The sequence below is a fragment of the Pteronotus mesoamericanus genome, unplaced genomic scaffold, assembly GCF_021234165.1.
Source record: "Pteronotus mesoamericanus isolate MK-2021 breed Mesoamerican mustached bat unplaced genomic scaffold, CSHL_Meso_final scaffold_128, whole genome shotgun sequence".
Taxonomy (NCBI): Eukaryota; Metazoa; Chordata; class Mammalia; order Chiroptera; family Mormoopidae; genus Pteronotus; species Pteronotus mesoamericanus.
In genome coordinates, this window is record NW_026555305.1 from 766,963 (window position 1) to 790,400 (window position 23,438).

The following is a 23,438-nucleotide window of genomic DNA, read 5'->3' on the forward strand; positions in this document are numbered from 1 at the left end:
TTATGGCTTTTCTCTACTATGAACTTTGTGGTGTTGGGAAAGGCTAGCATGTTGTGTAAAACACTTCCCACATTCCCTACACTCATAAGGCCTCTCACCAGTGTGACCTCTGCGGTGATCAATGAGCGTACTGCTTTGTGTGAAAAATTTCCCACAATCATGACACTCAAAAGGCTTTTCTCCAGTGTGAATTCTCTTATGTAGAACAAGGGCAGATTTTTGGTTGAAGGACTTCAAACAATCACTACACTCAAAGGGCTTTTCTCCAGTATGAATTCTCTGGTGTTGAATGAGTGCAGATTTTTGTTTGAAGGCCTTCCCACAAATACTACATTCAAAGGGTCTTTCTCCAGTGTGAACTCTCTGGTGTTGAAGGAGGCCAGAGGTTTGCCTGAAGAACTTCCCACAATTGTTACACTCATAGGGCTTTTCTCCAGTGTGGATTCTCTTATGCTTAAACAATTTACATTTGTGGATAAAACATTTCCCACATTCATCACACTCATATTTTTCTACAGAATGAACTCGACGATGTTCAATCAAATACTGGTGATGATTAAAGGATTTCCCACATTCACTACACTCATAAGGAATCTCTCTGGTGTGAATTCTGCCATGTCTCTGGAGGTGATATTTGCGACTAAAAGACTTCCCACATTCACTACACTCAAAAGGCCTCTCACCAGTGTGACCTCTACGGTGATCAATGAGTTTAGCCTTTTGTCTGAAAAATTTCCCACATTCACTACACTCATAAGGTTTTTCACCAGAGTGAATTCTCTGATGTTGAACAAGGGTAAATTTGTAGTGAAAGCATTTCCCACAGACAGTGCACTCATGTTGCTTTTCTCCACTGTGAATTCTCTGGTGTTGACTAAGGCTAGAACTATGTCTGAAGGACTTCCCACAATCACTACAAACAAGCAACTTTTCTCCAGGGTGAACTCTCCTATGGGGAACAAGGTTCAAAATTTGTGAGAAAGCCTTTCCACATTCAGCACCCTTAGAAACCTCTTTTCCAGAGCAGACACTCTGATGTTGAACAAGTTCCTCAGTGTGGCCAGAATCTTCTTCACATTCATCATGAAGGGCCTGCCCATCAGGTTGTTCCTGTCTGTTAGGAGTGGCCTGGTGTGGGAGAAAGCTTGAGATGGCTGGAAATTCCTCAACAACCTCCCTACTGGTGAAACGTGCCCTTGATACATAAAAGGTGCACCTGGTCACAAAGGAAGCCTTGTCCATATCTCCTTTCCAGGGCTTCTCTCCAATGGCAGGCCTCTGTTGGTGAGGGTTTGCACTGAAACCGAATCTTCCCAAATAGGCGTCACTGAAGAACACTTTCTGCCCAAGGTACGCTGCTTGGAACTTGGTCAGGTATAAAACAGCTCTCAAGACTGAAACACACTGCTCACAGGGATGGGTCTTCTGTGTTGCTGGAGCTGTCTTAGAAACCCCGACCTGTGACTCTTCTTGTACAGATACACTCTGCTCAGCATAAAGTTCTTCATCTTCCTTTTTATGCCAACAACCTAAAAGCAGAGAAATGCTGGAAAAATGCATGTTCATTTTGCAGGGAGGGGCAAGTCCCAATACAGAAGTGTGTTATACACAATATGATGGTTTCATGACATTGTCTAAAAGGGAGAGACCTAAGGGCATATTGAATAAAATGCTGCTTTGCAGTACTGGGCCTTTGGGAATCCCAAAATATAAAAGACCTCACCAGAAAAAGGACACAGAGGTGGCAAGCACCACTTGGAAAAGAAACAAGATGTCAAAGGGATCTTCTGCTAACAGCGTTCATCATGGCTTTTGTCTGTAGGTGACATGGGCAAGCTAATCAGGAGCTTGATTATGTCCTTTTCTGTGTAAAATTCAATAAATGAGTAGGTGGCGCTTGAAGACTAATTAAGAATGTATATATGCCTCATAACCCACGCATATGTCAGTGCTGGAGAATACTGCCGAAGGAGCCGTGAAGAAGAACTGGTGATGCACAGAGGGCACATACGTGTACATAGTGAGGAGTAACAGTGAGGAGTTACTTTCCCAAACATGAAGTAACAGATCAAATGATAAGTCAGCAAAGTGTCAAGTATGGGGGAAAAAAAAGGTAGAAATGAGGTGTGGCCAGCAGCACTTGCACAAAAACAATAATGGACACAGGTTGGGCTCTGGTACAATCTGAATACAGCCCATTGTAATGACCTACCACAGTTGCCCCCACAAGGGTCAGGCCTCCAAGACACACAATCCTGTCAAGACCACCCTGTGACAGAACCAGGTTTCACCCTGCACCCTCTATTGTGGTATTCAGAATCTCAATGATTCTAGTACTAATAAAAGACAACAGAGGCGCTCAGCAAGCATTGGCCCAGAGCAACTTGGCATAAAGTAGTATTCAGGGAAGGCAATATTAAAAACCAAAAAAATCCTTCAAGGAGCGTCTCACAAGAAAAGCCCAGGTTAATGTAAGTAATGACCATGACCTGGTACAGGGAGTCACCAAAAATAAATAAGTAAGTAAGTAAGTAAGTGTTAGCTAGAGAAAAAAAGGCAGCCTTGGAGGTCATGGATCTGGACATAGTGATCCAGCAAGAAATAGGGCAACTAAGTTGTGATCCATTAAGCTGTTTGCAAGACTTCCAACACCCAGGCACTTCCCTGCACATTTTCAGTCAACATCTGCTAGAACTACTCAGGGAGTTCATGGGTCAGGGCATTCCACACAGATCAGCACTGGCAGCCACAGCACAGGGGTCAAGAAAGTAGGGGAAATCAGCAAAGCCCACGGTCTGGCTGTGGGAAAGACAGCGCTACCTCTGGAGAAAACAGGGAAGGCAGGACATCACCTCAGGACAAAGTGGCAGGTGTGAAAGTCTTACCCACAGAGGCTACAAGGGCAAAGATCTCCAGCATCACATGGCGGTGCAGAAGTCTCTGAGCCTCATCAAGGAGCCCCCACTCCTCCTGGGAGAAGGCAATGACCACGTCCGCAAAGTTCATATCCTATCAGAATGGGGACAGTTTATTCCATGATCAGCTTCTCTCCTCGAATTTCAAGTCTGTCCTACACCTCAACCCTCCACATCCATCTGCTCCCTCGATTTCCCACATCAAAGCAGATGCCAGGCCTTGGTGCCATTTAGGTCATTCTCTTCTTATATTCCCACTGATACTGTGTCTTCCCACAACATGCTGATGGGCGGATAGACGATACCTGAGCTCTGAGCCTGGCATGCAGGTCACGCTGCCTCTTGTCAATACAGTGAGCGTTACAAAGTTAGTTTACAGATAGAAGTTGGTTGTAAAGATCATGTGAGTAATTTGAAATGGGTCTTGCTAGGCAATACTGCTGTGGTCTCCCAGATTGTCCCTCCAAGACATGAAAAACAGGGCATCCCCTTCAACCTTTGGGCCCCACCCCAGGGTCCTCAGTCTATCACTTTAACCTCTGTACATAAATTCTGGAATTGCACTTCTCTCACACAGCTATCTTCTCAGAGTCACTTGAAAGGTAGCACAGCCCTGCTACTGCCAGGACAGGGACTGTTCCCTGGTTACCTTATTTACCAGGATTCTAATTTCACCAGCACCCTACTCTATCTCCTGCTTACTTTTCTCCCTTCCCTGTGCTAATGGAGGTTTTCAACCCCAGGTGGCAACTGACGGCCACTCTCTCATCAGGGTCCTATTGATCACTGTATCAGCCCTCAACAACAGTAGGCACGTGGGCAGACAAATAAAATCTCTAATCTACGGATCTGGCATGTAGAATCACAACACACCTTTTTTCAGGCAATTCCTATGGGGTTACCCATGGCATTCTTCCAGAACCCACCTGACAGGGGCTCAGCTTCTTTCCCTCTTACCTCAAGGCCAGGGCCCTCTGGCCATGAATTCACAGTCCCCCTCCAATTGTACCTCAGTCTTCCTATCATACTTCTCTCTTACAGTGCACCCCCCCCAGCCCCAGCCTCCTCCTGCCCTGTACCCTAGTCATCGCCTTAGTCTCTCGACTCATTACTCAGCATATGTGGTCCAGAGAATATATGGAAAATTCAGACAGGATCAAGTACTACCTGACTCTGATGGTCCCCACAGACAGGGGCTGCCTTGAGTCCTACTGTGAAGGCCTCTCTCCCTGACGGTTCCTTGTTTCAACTTCACCTGCAGAGAACGACATCAGATCTCACATGTGCACAGCCCTCCTCCACGGGTGCTGCACCGGATGTCTGTCCGCCAGTCTCGGCCCTCCCCTGTCCACCTCCCACTCAGTGAAGGACCAGCCCCAGTGGCCCTCCATCCCATGCCCAGTTAGTCTCACAGATGATTACTTATGCCGCTACACTAATCTGTCAGCCTGACTGGGATACCCCAGCTTTCATGAAGGGTCACAACAAAGTCCTGGTGAGTCTTTAGAAGCAGTGAACATGCACCAGCCCCAGTCTCCTCTTGTGCGAATTACTCTCAAGTTTACAATCCATCTCACATCCACCGATGCCTTGAAGGCCCTGGCCACTTGTCAAATCATGTTCTCTGCTCCTCCCGCCACATGATCACTTCTGTCCGTATACGCTGTTGTGACACCCACTTCCCACAGCCAGGTTCCCCAGCAGGAAACCCAGTCCTCAGCCCTACACTGTCTTCCTGGGCTACTACTACCAGTATCACCCTGACCAGGATTCCCCATATCACAGTGACCTACAGCTCTTCCCTGGCCCATAGACTCTCCACTACCTTTCAGAGAAGTTTTTATCCTGAACTCTTCCTCAGAGTTCCAGACACCTATGAATTGTTTTCTGAAACATCTCACACCATGAACAGGTCAAAAATAAAATTCCTGATACCCCCAATGAAAATCACTTTTTCTACTGTGGTTTCCCCCTTCTCAGTTGAAAATGCTTCTGTAACGCCTGTTGCTAACACCAGACCATTGAGTCATTCCTGACTCTTACCTCTCTCTAACGTCAAAATTAGAAAAATTCGGCAGCCACACATAAAAGCCCCACCCAGAATCCAACTACTTCATCCACCTCAACGGCCATTTTCCTGGTCCTTCACACTCACCCAAATCATATAATCAGCCCTCTCTCTGACCTTTCAATCATTTCTATCACACCCATACTGTTCTACATCCCTACTGCCGCAGGGACTCCAATGAGACCTAGGTGAGATCACCTGACTGTACTGCTCCTAACATCCCATTGCTCCCATCGCCTACAGACAGACACCCAATTTGAATCCAAGTTGCTCTAGACATGACTCCTGTCCCATTGGTCCCAGGCACATAAGAAAGAAAGGATACCTGTTGGTTTCTGAATCAACATATCCTCTCCTCCAAGCCTTTGCACATTCTGATAACTATGCCTGGGAGGACCAGTCACATCTCATTCCACTGGATGCCAAAAACAGGAACCACTTCACATAACTCTAAACCTGGACCTAGAACTCTGGGCTTGGTGTCTGGTCGAGGTCCCCAGGACCAAAGGCTGAGAGTGTGCCACCAAAGACCCCGGACACCTGAGTCTCAAAGACCGTTAGAATGGGAAGCCCTGAAACAAGCACTGCAAGCCAGTACCCTAAGTGATTCTTGAGTTGGGGCAATCTGTGGAAAGAGAAAGGTCTTCTGAGAGCCTGGCTGCCGCCACCACCAGGATCCACAGGTTCAGCTTGCTAAGTGCTCCGAGGTGACTGCATCACCTCAGGACCTCAGTCCTCAGTATAGACTCTGGGTGTCTAGTCATCATTTATAGGATTCACCTTCCTGTCCCTAACTGCTATCACCTCGTCTAGTCTCTTCTTACTCATGATGGGGGAATTCAAGAGTTGTAAATTTTTAATTTTAAGTAATAATTAATGAGCTTAGAGTAAATAATGCCCGTAAAAAGCTACTGTTTCAGGAATGAAGGTATGACTCACCCTGACTCCAGGAGACCACAAGCAATTCCACCTTTGAGCCCCAGGAGGACTGCAAGCAATCAAGATGGCGCCTGAGCCATTGTGCTCCAGGAAGAGAAATCCATTGATGAGGACACAGATAAAGACAATAATCCAGGACACGGTAAAGACCACTCCACAGAATGCAGATAAAGAGTCACTGCTCAATAGATAAAACAACTCTACAGCTTTTACCTCATTTACCTTTTGCCTGAATCCCAAAATCCTTTCCTTATTAAAAGGGTCGGTTGGAAACAGAATGAAAGACCGTCTTTTGGGAGGCGCAAGGCGCAGTCTTCTCAGATCACCTGCGATCCGAAAAAAGCACATATAGAGAGTCAATCCCTTTCTCTGCTTATTGGGTCTGGTGGTGACTTGGCAGCACCAACACCAGCTTTTCCAGTTCCACTCTGAGCGGTCCTTGGAAAACGTCGCAACCCCATCTATCAAGGTGCCTCTTCTCTTCACGACCTTCCATGGCCTCCACGTGGTCTCCTCACGCGCAACTTCGCCAAAGTTCCTTTCTAGCCTTTATACGCAAAACAGGGCCCAGTTTCCCAGAATCCTCCTGGCTCAAGCACCCCTCAGACTGTCAACCTCTCCCACCCGTTACACCCTGTGCCACCCACCGGCGCCTCGCGCTCTGGGACGCCGGAGCCTGGGCTGCCGGGCTCGGTGGGCTGACCGCGGAGGGCCAGGGGGCGCGCACTCACCTCAGCCGGGCGCCTCAGCGCGGCCGCGCCAACTGTTCGGTGGGAGAAGCGAAGCCTGCGGGATCCGAAGGCCCGATCCGGCCGTGAGCAATCGGCAAAGCCTCCGACCAGCCTCTGCGCAGCAGGGGCCCAGTCGTGTGCCGCCACCTCCGTCGAGACGCCGCGATATGGAAGCTCTCACTCAGAAGGGACGGGCGAGGTCAAAATCTCCACCACAGAAAACCGGAAATTCTGCCCTAACTCGACGCCCACGTACTAGTACGCTCTTTTCTGAGCTTTCATTGGCTAGGCTTCGCCACCTCTGTGCTTATTGGCCTCTGGGTAATGCATTTTTTTTCAGCTGCGTAAGAGGCCTTAGCTGCCCTTCACTGACCTTGAGGGTTCTGTAAAGATGTAGCGACACTGGGAGTGGTTCTGGGGAGCCACAGCTTAAGGTTTCACCGGCCGGTTTGCAGGTTTCTGGGGAGTGTTGTCTGCAACCGATCAGTTGTTTAGAGACATTTCAGACCCTCTGAAGCTCAGAATGCTACAGGAGGCAAAAAATATTATTTCAAATCCAATTTGACTATATTCTCATTGAAACACAAAATGCATCCATTCTTACCTGGAATGTGTTAACTATTTTCTGCCTATTCAAATGCATGGAGTCAGAATTCTTAGTGGATTTTGTTACTGGCTCACTTGGCAGTGGCTTGGACTGTGTCATCGTAAGTAGAATGGCAGGATTCCAAAGAGAAGCTGTAACAGGGCACAGCCAGCCCCCCCCCCAAAGTGTATTTGTAACGGGGTCCAGAGATTGGGGTGTCCAAGAAAAATGTATTCCCCACCCCAGGGCGGGCTGCGATGGGGGTGGGAGCCTTGAGCAGGGCCATTGAGAAGTCAGTTTGCATGTCAATAACAGGATACCTTCGTTCCTCCTTTGCAAAGAGGATTATTTGGTATATCACAAAAGCCAATTATAGCTTCGTTCCTCCTTTGCAAAGAGGATTATTTGGCATATCACCAAAGCTAATCAGGAACATTTAAAAGACTTTATACAGAATGTGAGGGAGAAAGAAAGAGGAGAGACAGGGACCTGCAGGAGAGACAAAGGGACACAGACTCTGGGGAACAGTGTGAAGACCCCGCGTGAAGAAAGAGGGGAGAAAGGACTCTTGCTCGTAGGCCAGGAGAAGGTGCCACATGGTTATGGATTAAGAGCTGGAGATCGCGGCGACGCAGAGAATGGTGCTGAGACCCGCGAGAGGCCTGCCCAGCCGAGCCCCGGACTCCTGTTTTGTTTTTTTCTGAAGGGCAGTGCCCCTGACTGGCCTAACTGGGCAAAGTGGGGGAAGGCAGGATGGTGTGTGTGCTGGTGATTGTTTCGAAGGAATTTTGAGGTTTAAGGGTGACATTTAGCCATTAATCAAACCTGTATAACTTTTGAATAAATAGTTCCTTTTCTTTTCACCAAACTCTGCCATTCAGAGCCATAATTCCAAGGGCGGCAGGCAAAGGACCCACAACTGAGGGGTCCCAGGGAAGGAGGGTGTCGTTGTTTCGGTAATAGCATCTGGGCATCCCCTCCCCCCCATGGGTCCCTTTGTTCGGTAACAATGCTCGCCCAAGACCACCCTACAGACTACAACCATGCTAGGTACCCGCAGAGGCTCTTTTTGCCCCAGTGTTTCCTGGATTTGCATTGGATGAGCTTGGGTCAGTTCACTTGGAATTCTGAACCTCATGTTGTTCCAAGAGGCTGAATTTCTTTGATTTTTTTTTTTTTTTTTTTTTTTTAATCCTGGAACTAGAGCTAGAAATTACAGTTTAAGAAGAAACCATGCTGAGGCAGAACAGGAGAAAAACAGATGGCTGATTTTTAACTTTGGCTTTTAGTTGAAGTTGCTAACTGGGGTTATTAGCGAAACCTTTTACTGGATAAATAACAGTCTAAACTCCTTCATCTCTGAGGATGAGAGGTGCTTACTCCCTCTGGCTCATCTCAGACATTCTTAGGTGACTAGGGATCTTTGTGGAGGGGGAAGTGGAAGCAGAGACTCCTGGGAGGTTTAAGATGTATACATAGGGAAGTACCCTTACTGGAAAGACTTCACTTACTTGCAAGTACTTACAGAAATGGGAAGATTTAACCAGAAGCAACCAATTTAAGGTGATTAAAATGTACCTTTTTAATGCCTCAAGTAATCTTTGCTGGAAAAATCGGAAAAGCGGGCTCTAAATTAAATTGAATGAATGGAAAGCTTATCTTAATTGCAAATTAGAAATCCCTAGGAGGAGCACAAGCCAATTAGCACTAGAATAGAAAACCAGAAAGACCACTTTTCAGGACCCGCTCTGGCAGTGGCTGCCCCAGGATGTTTTCATAAATGGACCTGCAGGCTGTTGAGGCTGTGGTTGCAGCCCACTTCCTGATAGGCCCTCCCTGGACCTGCTGGGGATTCGTGCCCCATGTCTGGTCAGCTCTTTTTCCATGGTTTTTCCGAGCTGGGCTCTGCCTCTTTGTGTTGCTCTTTTGGCCTGTGCTGTGCGAGCCTCGAGGGTTCGGCTACGTCATCTAGTTTCCTGCTGGGCACGTACCTAAGTGGAGGGGGTTTTCCGACTCCTCCTCTTCTGATGGTCCTGGGGCCTGGCTTTGGTTGAGCACCAGGAAAATGCTTCCTGCCCACCTGGAGGATCAATTCCCAAGGGCAGAGGACAGGGCAGCCTCCTGGAGTGTGTGAATAATCCTGTAAATGCTGTGTTTTCCTACTAAATGAGGCTTGATGAAGTGCCATGGCTTTCTGATGAAGCAAGCTTCGTGTCTGGTTCAACTTCCACATTTGATGAGCTTAACGTCTAATTCAACAGGATGACTAAATAAAGTTTGCTGGGAAGCTCTTGTGGAAAAGTCTGTTTCTATTGCAAAAAGCCAGGTCACCTAGGAGGAACTGTAGAAGACTGAAGTGGGATTTGCGATCAGAAGGCAGGCATGGATGGGGTTGCTCGAAGGTGTTTCCTTTTCTCCTTGCTGATGGTTTGGGAGAGGTTGGAATTATCATGGCGGGGGAGGGGGCGGAGTAGTAAGGCCCTTATATACATAGTTTATCTGTTCTTTTTTTTTCAATTATAGTATTATTTTATATTAGTGTCGTATACAGCAGAGTGTTTGGACAGTCATATACTTTGTGAACCAGTCTCTTCAATATTTCAAGTACCAACCTGGCACCATACATAGTTATTATGTATATATTTGTTTCAGGTTTTCAAACTTTTTATTTGCATATTTAAAAATCGCGCATTCCAATAATTAAAATCATTTTAACAACAACAAAAAAAATGGCACTCTGATTAAATTGCATTTTACAGCCTGGAGGACATGTTGGACCCACTTGGTTTCTACTCTAGATTTCACTGATGACCTACCCAGCTTCTTCCTTCACCAAAATGCAAGTTGTTTTCCTTCCCTGCCAGCCGCAGAGGCAGAGGGGAGAGGCAGGTGCGGCCTTCATTGTCAGTGGTTCTGATGTGAAAAGGGGCAGCACAGTCACTTAAACTGATGTGACCTTTTTCCATCTTACAAAGTTAAACACCTAAAAGAGGTAAAATAAGAAGGCAATGCTTGTGGAATGTACAGTGTATATTGGCCGTGCGGGCCTCATGATTCACCTACTTGCTTCTCCTGTTGTTTTTTTGGAAGGTAGTGAATTTTTCTTCTTGTATCTCTGTCTTCTTCAGGTTCAATTTATTGAATTTCTCAATGTCGCCATCTCGGGTTTATCAGACATGGTTGCTGAGGAGGTGGAGGGGCGTGCAAAGGAGAGAAGTGTGACCTGCCTGCTCACTGCCGCCAAAATACAGTTATTTCATTATAGACTATGTTCCTTACCTTGCGCTTTAGGTCCTTGTAACTATTTTGTGACTACCAATCTGTAATTCTTAATCCCTCTCACTGTACTCACCTAATCCCACCTTTTCCTCTGGCAACTGTTAACCTACCTGAGAGTAAAGTTTTATACAAATGGTAGAGATAATTATCCAATTCTTTTTTTTTTTTTTTAAATTAGAGCCTATTCCCTTCTAACTTGGAAATGTTATTGAGGCAGGAGACAGCCTAGGAAGAGCTCTGAGACTGCACTGCTGTTACGGGCCAGTGTCTACCACCCTGCTTGCCAGGAAATGCCTTTTATTACTCAGGCAGAACGAATAGTAAACCAAGGCAGGGAGGAGGAGGGAGACATGTCTCACTCGCTCACTCAGCAGTACTGAGCCTGGTCTGATAATACTGCCAGGTATTCCAACATCACAAGAAAGACTCTGTTAGCAAGGAAGTGGGGAAGTCCTTAAAATTCTACGTAGCGTTTCCACCATCTGGGAAAGAAGGCCTTGAAACTGTGCTTTCATCCCAAGGCCTGACATGCGGAAGAGGGTCCACAGAGCCCAAAGAAGCAGCCCATGAATAACTTTGGGTAGTAGTCTGTGGAGGACGGTGAAGGCTGACGTCAAAAGCCGGGTTAAGTGCTTGGTAAAGCCACACTCAACTGCTTGCTATCTGCGAGGCAGAGCAAGCTGGCAACTGGCAACAGCCCGAGCCCAGGGGAGTTGAGAAAGGAGCAGATACCTGCAAGCTCCACTGAAGACAACTGCAACCTCTGCAGGAGAAAGTTTTATCATGTAGGTAGCCCGGGAACGGAACAATCCGTGCCCACAGCGTTCCCCTAAGTCTGCAAAGCTCCCTTGAGCTTTATCTAACCAACCCCTATAAATTAAATGCGGAGACTGTGGTCATTATCATTGTCTCTCCATCAGAGGACAGTGTCCCACCTGGCCCCGGCTTTTCTCTAAATTGCCTTGTGTCTTTGTGTTGTGTGGTCCTTTCTCCATCTCCCGTCACTCCCACTCAGGGACCGCCACTCCGCACAGGTCGCGGCAATAGCCCCAACTTTAATTAACAGCCTCCTGTTTTACAAGATGAACAAATGGGGTCTGGAGCAAGATAAGGATTCAGGCTAACAGACCTCCACACATACCGAAGGTTGGTAGTCACGTGCCCCTGGGAAAGCTGGCACCACATTTGCCCATTAATCAATATGTAACATTTTTACTCCCATCCCACCAGCTATATAAGTCCTCAGAACAAAGGACTTGCTTTCTTAGCGCTCGTGGCACAGTGGGCGCTCTTAGCTCTCTGGCCGCCCTGCCTCAGGCCTCCCAGGGTCTTCCCACCTGTCCTTAGGCTGTTCTTACTTTTGCCACCTGCTTTGCCCTGAACCTCTGCCTTTCACATCCTGTCCCCCTCAATCTCAGCTAGGCCTGTTCTCTTCCATGGGAACGGATCACTAAGAAACTCTGATTGTACACTAATAGATTTGCTGATATGTAATTCTTTACATGCATCAGCATGAAGAACCAGGTCTCTCCTGTTAACAGATTTGGTGCCAAAACCTAGGAACCAGACTTGGATCCCATCCTTTGCCTCCGGACGTCTGGAATGGACTGCAGTGAGTATGGTCTCACTTACAAGGTTGTCTTGCCTTTCTCACCTTTGGGATAAAGGCGATGCCGCACTGTGGGGGTGGGGCATTCAAACGTGCTAGGCCTACATTTGGAGGTAGAAATGTCTGAAATGCATGCTTTGGTTCTGCCTGGGCTCCAAAGACTAAAGAGGCACTTTCTCCCTCTGGCCAGAGTTCTTGGATGTCCCTACATGAGTGGGGGCCTTGCGGAGGTGTCTGGGATCAATCCCTAAGAGGTGCAGCGACCTCACAGGAAACTCCCATCACTTAATGTAACGGGCTCGTCCGGGACGTACAACATAAGAGCTGGTCACCCAGCACTCTGAGCCCCCCTGGCTGTTCTGGACAGTTAGAGGAGAAACCGAGACACACAAGAGAGTTAGAGATGACCAAAGGGGTAATGGTCTTTGGGAGCCCTACTCACAAATAGCACACTTTGACCCGCTACATGGTTTCTTTAGCCCCGCTTCATGGTTTCTTTAGCCTTGTGTACCTCCAAACCCAGCCAGGAGAAAAGTCAGTTTAAATCATTGGCCTATGGTAAGTTTGCAGCAACTCTTCCCACCCCAGGTGGCTTCTAGTAACTCAATTCGTGTGCGAATATCCCTTGCAGGAACTGTACAGAGGGGCAATGTTACATCTGCTGGGTAAATGTCTTGCTTTCTCCCCCAATGAAATTGCCACACTCCACAGGCACGGATCGAGCATTTAAAAGCCACAAGAGCACTCACCACAACAAAGACACCAGTGAGAGGATAAGCTGGGACGTGGACCGGGACCGAACACTAGGTTTCCCTTCAGCCACAAGAAGAAGTCCACACAACGAGAGGCACATTGTCAAAGCTCCCACAGCCCCATCCTTGTGGCACATTCCCCGCTTAGGTTTAGTTCTCGAGAGAAAAGCAAGGCCCTGTTCTCCTAACCAGGCCTTTTCGTTCAAATTTGCCTCATTCATAAGTCTTTTTCCCTCTTTTCTCTGTTCCATTTACAGCTCTACCACTCCCATGTCTATCTGCTTTACAAAGTAATTGCTGTGTTTGTTTTCCAGCCAAGCAGCTATCTAATCCCCAGAAACCATGCCTTTGATCGCAATGGTACAGCGGGAAATGACAGTATTCGTGCCTGCCTAACCCAAGCCTTGCATTCAACTCCAGCTTCAAATTGGGCTTGGCCCCACTATGCCATTAACAAGGGGCAAGGGTACAAAGAGGGAAAATCTCACCCCCTTCCTAGACTGCAGAACTCAGAAAGAGGAGAAAGAATGAATTACAGTGAAGGAAGGAGAAAGGTAAGAAGGCGTAAAGGAAAGAGATATTTGCCACATCGATGTGTGGCAAAGGAAGGAAGGACATTGGAAGTAGAAAAGGAATATAGGAAACATAGGCATATAAGTCTTTGGAACACTAAAATTCTAGACCCAGGAGCTACTAGGTCCTGAGAACAATAGGGTAATTAACTCACTACTCAAAACAGCAGGGTGCCAGCCTCTCCAACATTGTAGAAGAAGAAGAAAAAATTGACACCTTTAAACTCAGGCATTTTTTCAGCTGCGCCTGAGGCCTTGCGCCTGCAATTTCAGCCTACTTCCCAGCTCACTCCCCCAACCCCCATATCTTTACAGAGATGGGCTTGCCTTTCCTCATTAGGCACCTTCTGCGTTTTAATCCAATAGACCTCTGAGACGGGAGCCACTCAGACCCAACTAGGTGGCAAATATTTCACCACAGTAGGGACCTCTCTTACTAGATTGAACAGTGTTGGATCGGCCTCCAGTCCTTGCAGGAAATATACCAAATGACAAGTGCCATTCTCTCTCCCCCCAGCGATTCCTTACGGGCAAGGGGCCAAATTTACAAAAGTCCTGCAATCTGCAGAAAGGGTCCAGTTCAAAGTTGTCGACTTCATAAGTAGCATAGGGGACACAAATAGTCCGTGGCAAGCTTAGCTCTCGGTCTTTCGCTGGCCAGTGCAAAACGTTTTGTGTCGCCAGACACGTCTGGTAGCTTTGCGGTGGGGAGACGGGATGCCCTGTGAACAACTAGTCGGCTCCTGGGTAATCAAGGGGCACACCTTTTGGGAACCCAGGAGTTCTAGTCTCCGTTCTCCCATGTTGCCAGAGACATCTGGTAGCTTCGCGCTGGGAAAAACAGGGGACGCCCTACATCCCACTAGTCTACTCCTGGAGCAGAGACGGGGTGCCTCTCGAAAGCCGAGGAGTTCTAGTCTTTGTTTTCCTAGGTGCCCTATGGACCAAATGGGAAATACACCCTCCATCCCCCCAGGATGCCCGTTGGGAGGCATCCTCAGAAACTGGGATAAACTGGGACTTGAGTGTCTCAAGAAAAAGAGGACTGGGTCACAAGAGACACATCTTGGGACTGACTACTGGCAGGGGTGTCTAACCCACAGCCCATGGGCTGCATACGGCCCAGGATGGCTATGAACACGGCCAACACAAAATCGTAAATTTATTTAAAAACTTTTTTACTCATCAGTTTTGTTTTCATTAGTGTTTGTGTATTTATTGTGTGGCCCAAGACTTCTTCATCCAGTGTGGCCCAGAGACACCAAAAGGCTGGACACCCCTGGTAGAGGATCATCCTTCCCTCTAGCTTTGTTTTCTCATCTGTAGAGCAACAGTCTTGAAGTGAACATCCTAGGGAGATTCCTTTATCCACAAAACCATTAGATTATTTTCTCTGCGAAAGACCTCAGCTTTGGGAAACAGTTACGGGGGTCCTGAGAAAGTCTGTGCACATAGATCACACAAGCCACAGTCCCTGGAACATTTGTGAATAAACTTTCAGAAGAGGCAACTTCCATTTAATTGATGGCAGAATCTTCCACTCATTATTAATACAGTATCAATATTCCTGTTCTAATTGTGGTTCTACCTAATGCTCAGTCTTACAACAAATAAACCCTCCTATAAAATTTCGTGCAACATGGCACATTGCTCCTTTGCCCTCAACGTTGCTGAAATTACATAATATATATGAGTACTGTGAACAAAAAAATAGAATTCACATGGTTCATGGAAACACAGCAAAGGCCTCCTCTACTGGGTGACCTTTGACCTCCCCAATAATCATGGCACAAGGCTGCAAATTCAGACCACAAAGTCATGCAGTCTTTCTTTCAAGGACTTGGCCAGCAACCCAAAATAAGCCAATATTGGACAAAGCGATTTTCTTTTATCATTCTGTCCCTTCCAAAGCACAGGAAGTTTGGGATCCCCACAAAACCTATTTACCTCAACCTGCTGACAGATCAAATTCTGCTTTCAAATCATCCCACGCACTAAACAGAACCACCAAAATGAAAGGCACAACAGCAAACAGACCTTTACAAAAAGATCATACACCAGAGCAGTGTACAGCAAGCAGTTTCCTGGTCGGTGAATGAGAACTTGGAAAAATTCATCACAGCATGATGTGCGGACAACACTGTCCCTGAAAGAGGCAGCCCTCGTTAGCTGAGGGGGGTCTTCTGGACCCACACTGGGTCAGGGCCGTTCCCCAGTCAGAGAGAAAGGAATGGGGATCTCACCCAGGGATCAGATGCATAATTTCCTCAAGCAAATGAAAGAAGAAAGGTCAGCTTCTCTGAGCCGCCCTGGGACTGTCATTGAGGCACACTGTGCGGGTGGGCCAGATGGTAGAGGTGAAGTGGCTTCAGTCAGACCAGCGGCCACAAAAAGTGACATCAATCTGGTAACAGCCCTGGGCAGGTGAGGAGAGGCAATGCAGCTCCTTAAAGCCTCCCTGTACCTGACACAAAGAATGTTGCACAGTGTATATTCCACTAAGAACTTTTTTTAATTCCAGTAAATGTTATAGGAATTAGGAAATAAAACATTCCCAGCATATATAAGGCTTTTTGCCAGTGTGAATTATCTGGTGTCAAAAAAGGTAAGATTTGAGACTAAAAGACCCACATTCACTACACTCTTAAAGTCTTTTACCCATGAGCACTCCCCAGTGTTGAAGGAGGCTGGAGGACCGGCTACGAGCTTTCCCTCGTTCGCCACACTCACAGGCTGTCCAAGAGAACGTGCTCAGCACCGTTCAACCTGGAGAGAGTGTGATCTGAAGGACTTCCCACCTTCATATGGCTTTTCTCCAGTATAAACTCTTGGGTGTTGAATCAGGGTAGAGTTATCATTAAAGGATTTCCCACATTCGCCACATGTATAAGGTTTTTCTCCAGAAAGAACTCGAAGGTGTTGAATCAGGTGTCAGTGTTGTCCAAAGTATTCCCCATATTTATTACACTCATGTGGCCTTTCTCCAGAGGGTACTTCAATACAAATTCAATTTGTATTGAATGAGGGCAGAGTTTGGGTTGCAAGACTTGCCATAATCCCTAGGCTCATAGGGCATTGCTCCAGTGTGAATTCTCCTATGTCAAATGATATTACAGATTTAAAAACTTTCCCACATTTCCTAGACTCATTAAGCTCTTCTCCAGAGCAGACACCCCAATGCTGAACAAGTTTCTGGGTGTGGCTGGCAGCTTTTTCACATTCATCCCATTGGTGGTGACATTTTCCGTCATGAAAGGACTGCCCATTCTCACTGCCACTGGGTGGCTCCTCAGTGTCACGAGTGGCCTGGAGCTGGAGAAGGCCTGATATGGCTGGAAAGTCTTCCAAATCCTCCCTACAGAAAAAAGGTGGTTGTGACAGGTACGAGCTACATCTGGCCACAGACGAGGCTCTGTCCGGATCTCCTTTCTCCAGGGCTTCTCTGCATTCACAGGCCTCTGTTGCTGGTGAAGGTCTGCACTGAAACAGAGGCCTCTCACACACGTGCCACTGAAGGATGCTTTCTGCCCAAGGTGTGCTGCTTGGAACTCAGTCAGGCGCACAATAGCTTTCAAGACTGAGACACACTGCCCACAGGGATGGGTCTTCTGGGGTGCAGGGGCCATTTTCAAAGACCTGACCTGTGATTGCTCCTACACATGCACTCTTCTCAGAAGGGGCCTCCTCATCTTCCTTTTTATGCCAACAACCTGAAAGCAGAGAAATGCTGAGGAAATGGATGTGGACATTGGTGGGGGGGAAGGAAGTTCCATTACAAAGGTATGTCAAAAATATGCCAGTTCCATGGGATTGGCTGAAAGGGACCTGCAGGCAGGTTGAATATGGTGCTGCTGTGCAGTACTGAACCTCTAAGATCACAAAGTAGGGGAGACCTCACCAGAAAAAAGGCACAAAAATGGCAAGCACCACATGAAAAAGAAGCAGGATCTCCAACTCGTCATGCTAACAGCGTTTGGTAGGGCTTGTCTGCTGGTGACGTGGGCAAGCTGTGCAGGTTAGTTACGTCCTTTTCTCAGTAAACTTCAATAAATGCATAGATGGTGTTCGAGAACTGCTTAAAGTTGTATGGGCACCTCATCACCCATGCATAGCTAAGTGGTGGAGAAACTGCAGAGGGAGCCGTGCAGAGAAAGAGGGGATGCATGGAGGCCACGAACGTGAAGGGAGCCAGGAGCCGGAAAGTCACAGGTGAAATGACATGTCCGCAAAGTATCAAGGATGGAATTGATATGTCAGAAAAAATGTGAGCTCTCGCTAGGGTGCTTAGTGGGATGGAGCATAGTCCTGTGCACCAAAATATTGTGGGTTGGATTACCAGTCGGGGCACATACGTAGGCTGGGGTTAGATTCCCCAGTTGGGTGGGTAAGGGAGGCAACCGATCGATGTCTTTCTCTGTCTCTCTCTTCCTTTCCCCCTGTCTTTCTTTCTAAAATCTACAGGGTCTGGCACAAATAATGCCCCTTTTTTATTTCATAAAAATCTTTTATTAGAAAATCTAAGCATGTAATTCTGTAACATAGCAATATCACACTCAAGCACACCAGGACATTTTAGGTGAAATATTCAAATTGCTGTCCATCTTGTGCAGGACATTCACGAACCCTACCAACCACACCGCATGGCGTTAGTTCTGCCAGACCCTGTATAAACATATCCTTGGGTGAGGACTAATAAGAACATTTGTGAAACATGATTTACAGAGAGCTATTAATAATGATTATGTAGTTATTCAAAGACAGTGGTATAAATAGCTGTAAGGACATACCAGTGGAGGGGAAAAAGAGTTAAGACTTCAGATAATTTTTATGAAGAGACACTGAAATCTGAGTTAGACTGAGCTGAATCTTGGTATTGTGATTCTTTTTTTATTTATTTATATTGAATTTGTATTTATAGATTCTTTTTTCAAAGTTATATTTAATTTATATTTACTAATTTTAGAAATAGTGTTGGTTGACACACATTTGGAAAAATGCTCCATCAGTAAATATCATAGAAATGTAAATTAAACTGCAATGAGGTATTATCTCACACCTATCAGAGTGGCTATCATCAGTCAATAAACACACAAGTGCTAGTGAGAATGTGGAGAAAAGGGAACCATTGTGCACTGTTGGTAGAAAGGTAGATTGGTGCAGCCCCTGTGGAAAGCGGTATGGAATTACCTCAAAAAATTAAAAATGGAACTGCCTCATGACCCAGTGACTCCACTTCTCAAATATATTTGGAGAAACCCAAAACACAAATTTTAAAAAAATATATGCATCTCTATGTCCATTGCAGCGTTATTTACAGTAGTCAAGATTTAGAAGTAGCCCTAGGGCCCATCAGTAGATGAGTAGATCAAAAAGCAGTGGACACCCTGGCCACTGTGGCTCAGGTGGTTGGAGCATTGTCGCCTACATCGAAAGGTCGGGGGTTCGATTCCCAGTCAGGGCACATACCTAGGTTATGGGTTCAATCCTCAGTGAGGGTGGGTATGAGAAGCAGCCAGTCAATGTTTCTCTCATCCTTCCTTCTAAAATCAATAAACAAAAAAGGCAGTGGTACATTTACACAACTGAATACTACTCTGCCATGAAAAAAGAAAGAAATGTTACATTTTGAGACAGGATGGCTGGCTCTGGAGAACATTATTCTAAGAGAAATAAGCTCATTCAGAGAAAGAAAAGTACCATGCGATTTTACTCATATGTGGAATCTATTGAAGGAAACAGACAAAATAGAGACAGACTCATAGATACAGAGAAGAGATTGAGACTGTCGGGGGAGGGGGTTGGAAGGGCTCGGTGAAAAGGGTGAAGGGATTAAGCAAACAAACAAACAAACAAAAAACCCAAAACCCTCAAAGACACAGAAAACAGTATGATTACCAGAGGTAAAGGGGGTTGGGGGAGGTAGTAGAGGGTAAAGGGGGGATAAATGGTGATGGAAACAGACTTACTTTGGGTGCTGAACACACAACATATAGATGATGTATTATACATATAATCATACACCTGAAACCTATATAATTTTATTAACCAATGTCATCCCAATAAGTTGGATAAAAAGAAATAATAGAAACATGGAAAAATAGAATGTTCATAATAGCAAAACACTGAGATACAGCCCCAGAAGGAGGGCAGCTTCTCCACACAGTGGAGCCTTATCTGCAATCTCATAGTCTTCCCTTGTATGAATGCAGAGAGGAAAACAGAGAAATGTCACAATTTACGTGACAGATGGCCCCCTTTGTGATTCAGGCCATCCCTGCATGGAGCCTTTCACTTTCTCAGTGGGACTGAGCCCCAGTTCCTAGTGGACACCAGCTCACAAATGGATTCTGAATAACCAGCCTGTGTGCTTTTGCCTCCGCACTGCACAGAATCCTTTTTTCCTCCAAAACACCTCTTTAAACTGGTTGGGTAAATAAGTTCCTTCATTCCCCCTCCCCAATACCTGCCATCTTTGGAACAAATGAATGGAAAACATTGGACTTTTATGGTATCTGTTCCTAACATAGCGTTCTGCAACTTTCAGTCACCAGTCATATTCACATCCCATTTAGCTATTGATGTTTCCAGTGGATTAAAGAAATGATTATATCATTTGAATATATTAGTTCCTTTTCATGGACTAAGGCTTATTCCCGTGTTCCCACCTTCCCTCCCCACGGGTTTAGGTGCCTGTGGCTGCACAAAAATAAAGGGTGTGGACAGGGGACTGGGTAGCAGGTAGGTTTGTGTCCTGGCGTTGGAGCTCACTATCTTCTCACATGGGACACATGCCTGGATTTTAAAAAGTAAACAACACAAACATTACACTTTCATTTATTCAACAGGTATTTATTGGTCATTTAAAATGTGTCAGCTACTTTATAGGCACCCGAGATACTTTGGTAAACAAAACAAATTCCCTGTCCTCCTTAAACTTACATTTTAGAGGGGGAGACAATGAATGGAATATATGATTAAGAAATTATAAAGTATGTTCTAAATAGAGAAGTACAATGGAAATATATACACTCGCAGACATTTTCCTATGCATTACCCAGAGGAAGCTTCGGGCGTGGAGGAAACACATCTGAAGACAGTTCTCTGGTGCGTCCTCAGGTGGCGGTGGTAGGTGGATGACTGGCGGAAGCATCTCTGGCACACGGAACACACATAGGGCTTCTCTCCCGTGTGGATTCTCTCATGAGCCTGAAGGTTGGTTCTGTGGCTGAAGGACTTGGCACATATGCTGCACCTGAAAGGCTTCTCTCCCACATGAATCTTCTGATGCACGTGTAGGTCTGAGGCCTGGACAAAGCCTTTGTCACACACGGCACAAATAAAAGTCCTCTCATTATTGTGTCTTCTCTGATGGACTTTTAACCGAGAGAAATACCTAAAGATCTTAGGACACTTGTCACATTGGTATGATCTTTGGGCTCTGCGGAATCTTCCTTGGTGTCCCCCACAAGTGGCGCTTCCAGCATTGCTCTGGTGGGTAGGTATGGGCTCAGGGGCGACTTGGTGCAGCCTGGAGGGAAACGCTGGTCCCGCCTTCTTGAGGACATCTTGATAAGAGGGTCCTTTCTGGGACCCGTCCTGGGACCTGGAGGTGCCTAGACTTGCTCTTCTGGAGCTGAGTGGATTCTCCAAAGAAACATCTCCCCCTTCAGGAGCAGGAAAGGTCTCTCCCTGGATAATGATTAGGGAAGGTGTCTGATGACCTTGACCAGTAATATTGTCATTTACTTCAGTAGTTTTCAAAGAAATGTTGCCACCATTTTCTTTATCCTCATCTCCTGTGAAAATAAAGACATGACTCAGTGAAACTGTATCCAAGAAAGAGTTTATGTGGAATATCCTTCAGGTCCCTGGGCTCCCCTAATTCACCTTGTCCTGTTTGCAGAGAAGCATCTTGGGGAGTCCAGGAGTGTGTCCCCACATTTGTCACTGTTGAGGTTCCTGCTGACAACTGTTTTGTTAAATGAACAATGACTTCTCTTAAGGGCATATTCTCAGAAAAGAGGGCTTCTTGTCCCTGCATGTGGACGTGGACCTGTTTAAAAAAAAAAAGAAAGGAAAGAGCAGAGCTACTATGTGGGAAACTGACCCAGTCACTCTTCCCAAATCTCTGTACCACAGGCTCCCACACCTCATGGTTCTGCTCTGAGCTCTACTTGCATTATATTTCTTTGTAATTTCTTCATTCTTAATGAACAAACCAATACCAAGTTTTTCTGGGGAAAACCAGCTCATGCTCAGCCATTTCTCCTCATCCTTGACTGACTGACAATTTCTCAGTGAGTCCTCCTACCACCTCACCAATGAAAATCACTTACTAAATTAATGTTGGCTCTTAGATATCCCACTGAATTAGTGCCTATAAAACTTTATTGTTGCCTACTTTGGATGGTAGATTCCCTGGTGAGGACTAATAACTGGGTCTACGGTAACTCTTTCTCTACTTCGGGGCACCCTCAACAGACTGTAATTATTTCTGTCTCCTTTCTGCCGCTCACCCCAGGGGTCAGAATCCTCCACTCACCAGGCCAGGGGGCTCTATGCAGTCATCACTCAGGCCTTCCATGAATGTCTCCAGGTTTCTGCCACTTGCTTCCCATTTCTCCTTCAACATGGATCTGCCACTGTAGTGCCTGTTGACCATAAACTGTTCCAGGACCACTTGAAAAATAATTTCATCCTTGCTGTGTTGTTCTGGCTGCAGCCATGAGTGAAATGCGTTATAAATTCTTTGCAGTTCCTGCCTCGCGCACGAGTTATTGCTGTTTTGAAATGAGCTGAGCTGAGTGTTCTGGAACCCAGGGTGCCCCTCTGCCTTTTGGAGAGCAGCTCTCTGGCTGGGTATAAAGTCCATGTGTTCTGACCCACAGTCATCCCTGCATGGTTCAGACAGAAATGAGGTTCTGAGGTCTAAATCCATTCTTGCAATATTTTTCAGAGCCTCAACTTCCAGGATTCTGTTTTTGAACTCCTGTGTTGATAGTGCTGGATGCTAAAAAGACCGTGAGCTAGAAATAGAAGAGAGATGAGAGAGAGAGATATTTAATTCTGTCACTGGCATACTTAAAAAATAGAAGATAAATTACAAGCTCAGATCACCATATTTTGCTGTGTATAATGCACACATTTTTGCCCTATTTTTTTAGAGAAAAATAAGGATGCATATTAGACATGGGTATAATGATTACATCCCTTAAGTATAATAATCTCATGTATAATGCACACAAAAACAGGGATGTACATTATAAATGGGAGTGCATTACACATGGCAAAACACAGTATTTCATATGTGATTTTTATAAGATATTTCAGAGAGAAATAATGTCAATTCTTACCCAAATTCTCTAAGAGCAGAGATGATCCTCTTTTAATTAGTGGAGTTAATTAATCAACCTTCCTGATAACAAAATCTTACAAGTACATTATGGAAAGTAACATGAGTGGCCAATGATTCTCATGAGCATAGACATAGAAATCCTAAGCTAAATATCTGAAAATCAAACCCAGTCATATATAAGGAAAATGCCTCATGAATAGATAGGTTTTATCTTCTACATGGAAGTTGGGTTAAAATTCAAAAAGTAATATGATTTATCCCATTAAAAGAATGGAAAGAACAAAATGTATCTTAATAGATACATTAAATATGTTCAAGAAAGTCACTATTCAATGCTGAGAAAGACATTTTGTAAACTAGAAACAGAATACATACAGAAAAAATTATTCTTAAACGTTTTGTCCTTGAGACTCAAAGATGGAAGCCCATTATCAACTCTATACAACATTTGTCTGGTATCTAAACCAGTGAAATAAGATCAGAAAACATGTCACTCTTATTTATAGATGGCCTGATTTTGTCTGAAGGAAAATCCAAAATATTTTACAAATATTAGACTAGGCAAATATAGCAAGGTATCTGAAACAGTTCAAGGTGCCAAAATCAATTTCTGCAATAAGACAAGCAGATAA

The 23,438-nt window shown here is 45.7% G+C and overlaps 2 protein-coding genes across 2 annotated transcripts; both read right to left on the minus strand.

Moving 5' to 3' along the window:
- On the minus strand, positions 1-3,006 carry LOC129082421 (zinc finger protein 419-like). The gene is made up of 3 exons (XM_054588127.1): positions 2,886-3,006; positions 1,030-1,114; positions 1-949 (listed from the first exon to the last, which is right to left on the minus strand). The coding sequence occupies exons 1-3, from the start codon at positions 3,004-3,006 to the stop codon at positions 1-3; spliced, it is 1,155 nt and encodes a 384-aa protein (XP_054444102.1).
- A 17,495-nt stretch (positions 3,007-20,501) lies between these two features.
- LOC129082553 (zinc finger and SCAN domain-containing protein 4-like) lies at positions 20,502-22,389 on the minus strand. The gene is made up of 3 exons (XM_054588255.1): positions 21,994-22,389; positions 21,339-21,504; positions 20,502-21,247 (listed from the first exon to the last, which is right to left on the minus strand). Exons 1-3 carry the CDS (start codon positions 22,387-22,389, stop codon positions 20,502-20,504), a joined length of 1,308 nt encoding a protein of 435 aa, XP_054444230.1.
- Positions 22,390-23,438: the final 1,049 nt, after the last annotated feature.

Coding starts and splice junctions, on each gene's coding strand:
- LOC129082421 (XM_054588127.1), bottom strand. CDS start 3,006: ATGAACTTTGCGGACGTGGTCATTGCCTTCTCCCAGGAGGAGTGGGGG. Junction 1,115..2,885: donor TGCCCTTGTAGCCTCTGTGG/GTAAGACTTTCA, acceptor CACTCCTAACAG/ACAGGAACAACCTGATGGGC. Junction 950..1,029: donor AACTTGTTCAACATCAGAGT/GTCTGCTCTGGA, acceptor TGTTCCCCATAG/GAGAGTTCACCCTGGAGAAA.
- LOC129082553 (XM_054588255.1), bottom strand. CDS start 22,389: ATGGATTTAGACCTCAGAACCTCATTTCTGTCTGAACCATGCAGGGAT. Junction 21,505..21,993: donor GCATAGAGCCCCCTGGCCTG/GTGAGTGGAGGA, acceptor TTTTTTAAACAG/GTCCACGTCCACATGCAGGG. Junction 21,248..21,338: donor TTCTCTGCAAACAGGACAAG/GTGAATTAGGGG, acceptor TTATTTTCACAG/GAGATGAGGATAAAGAAAAT.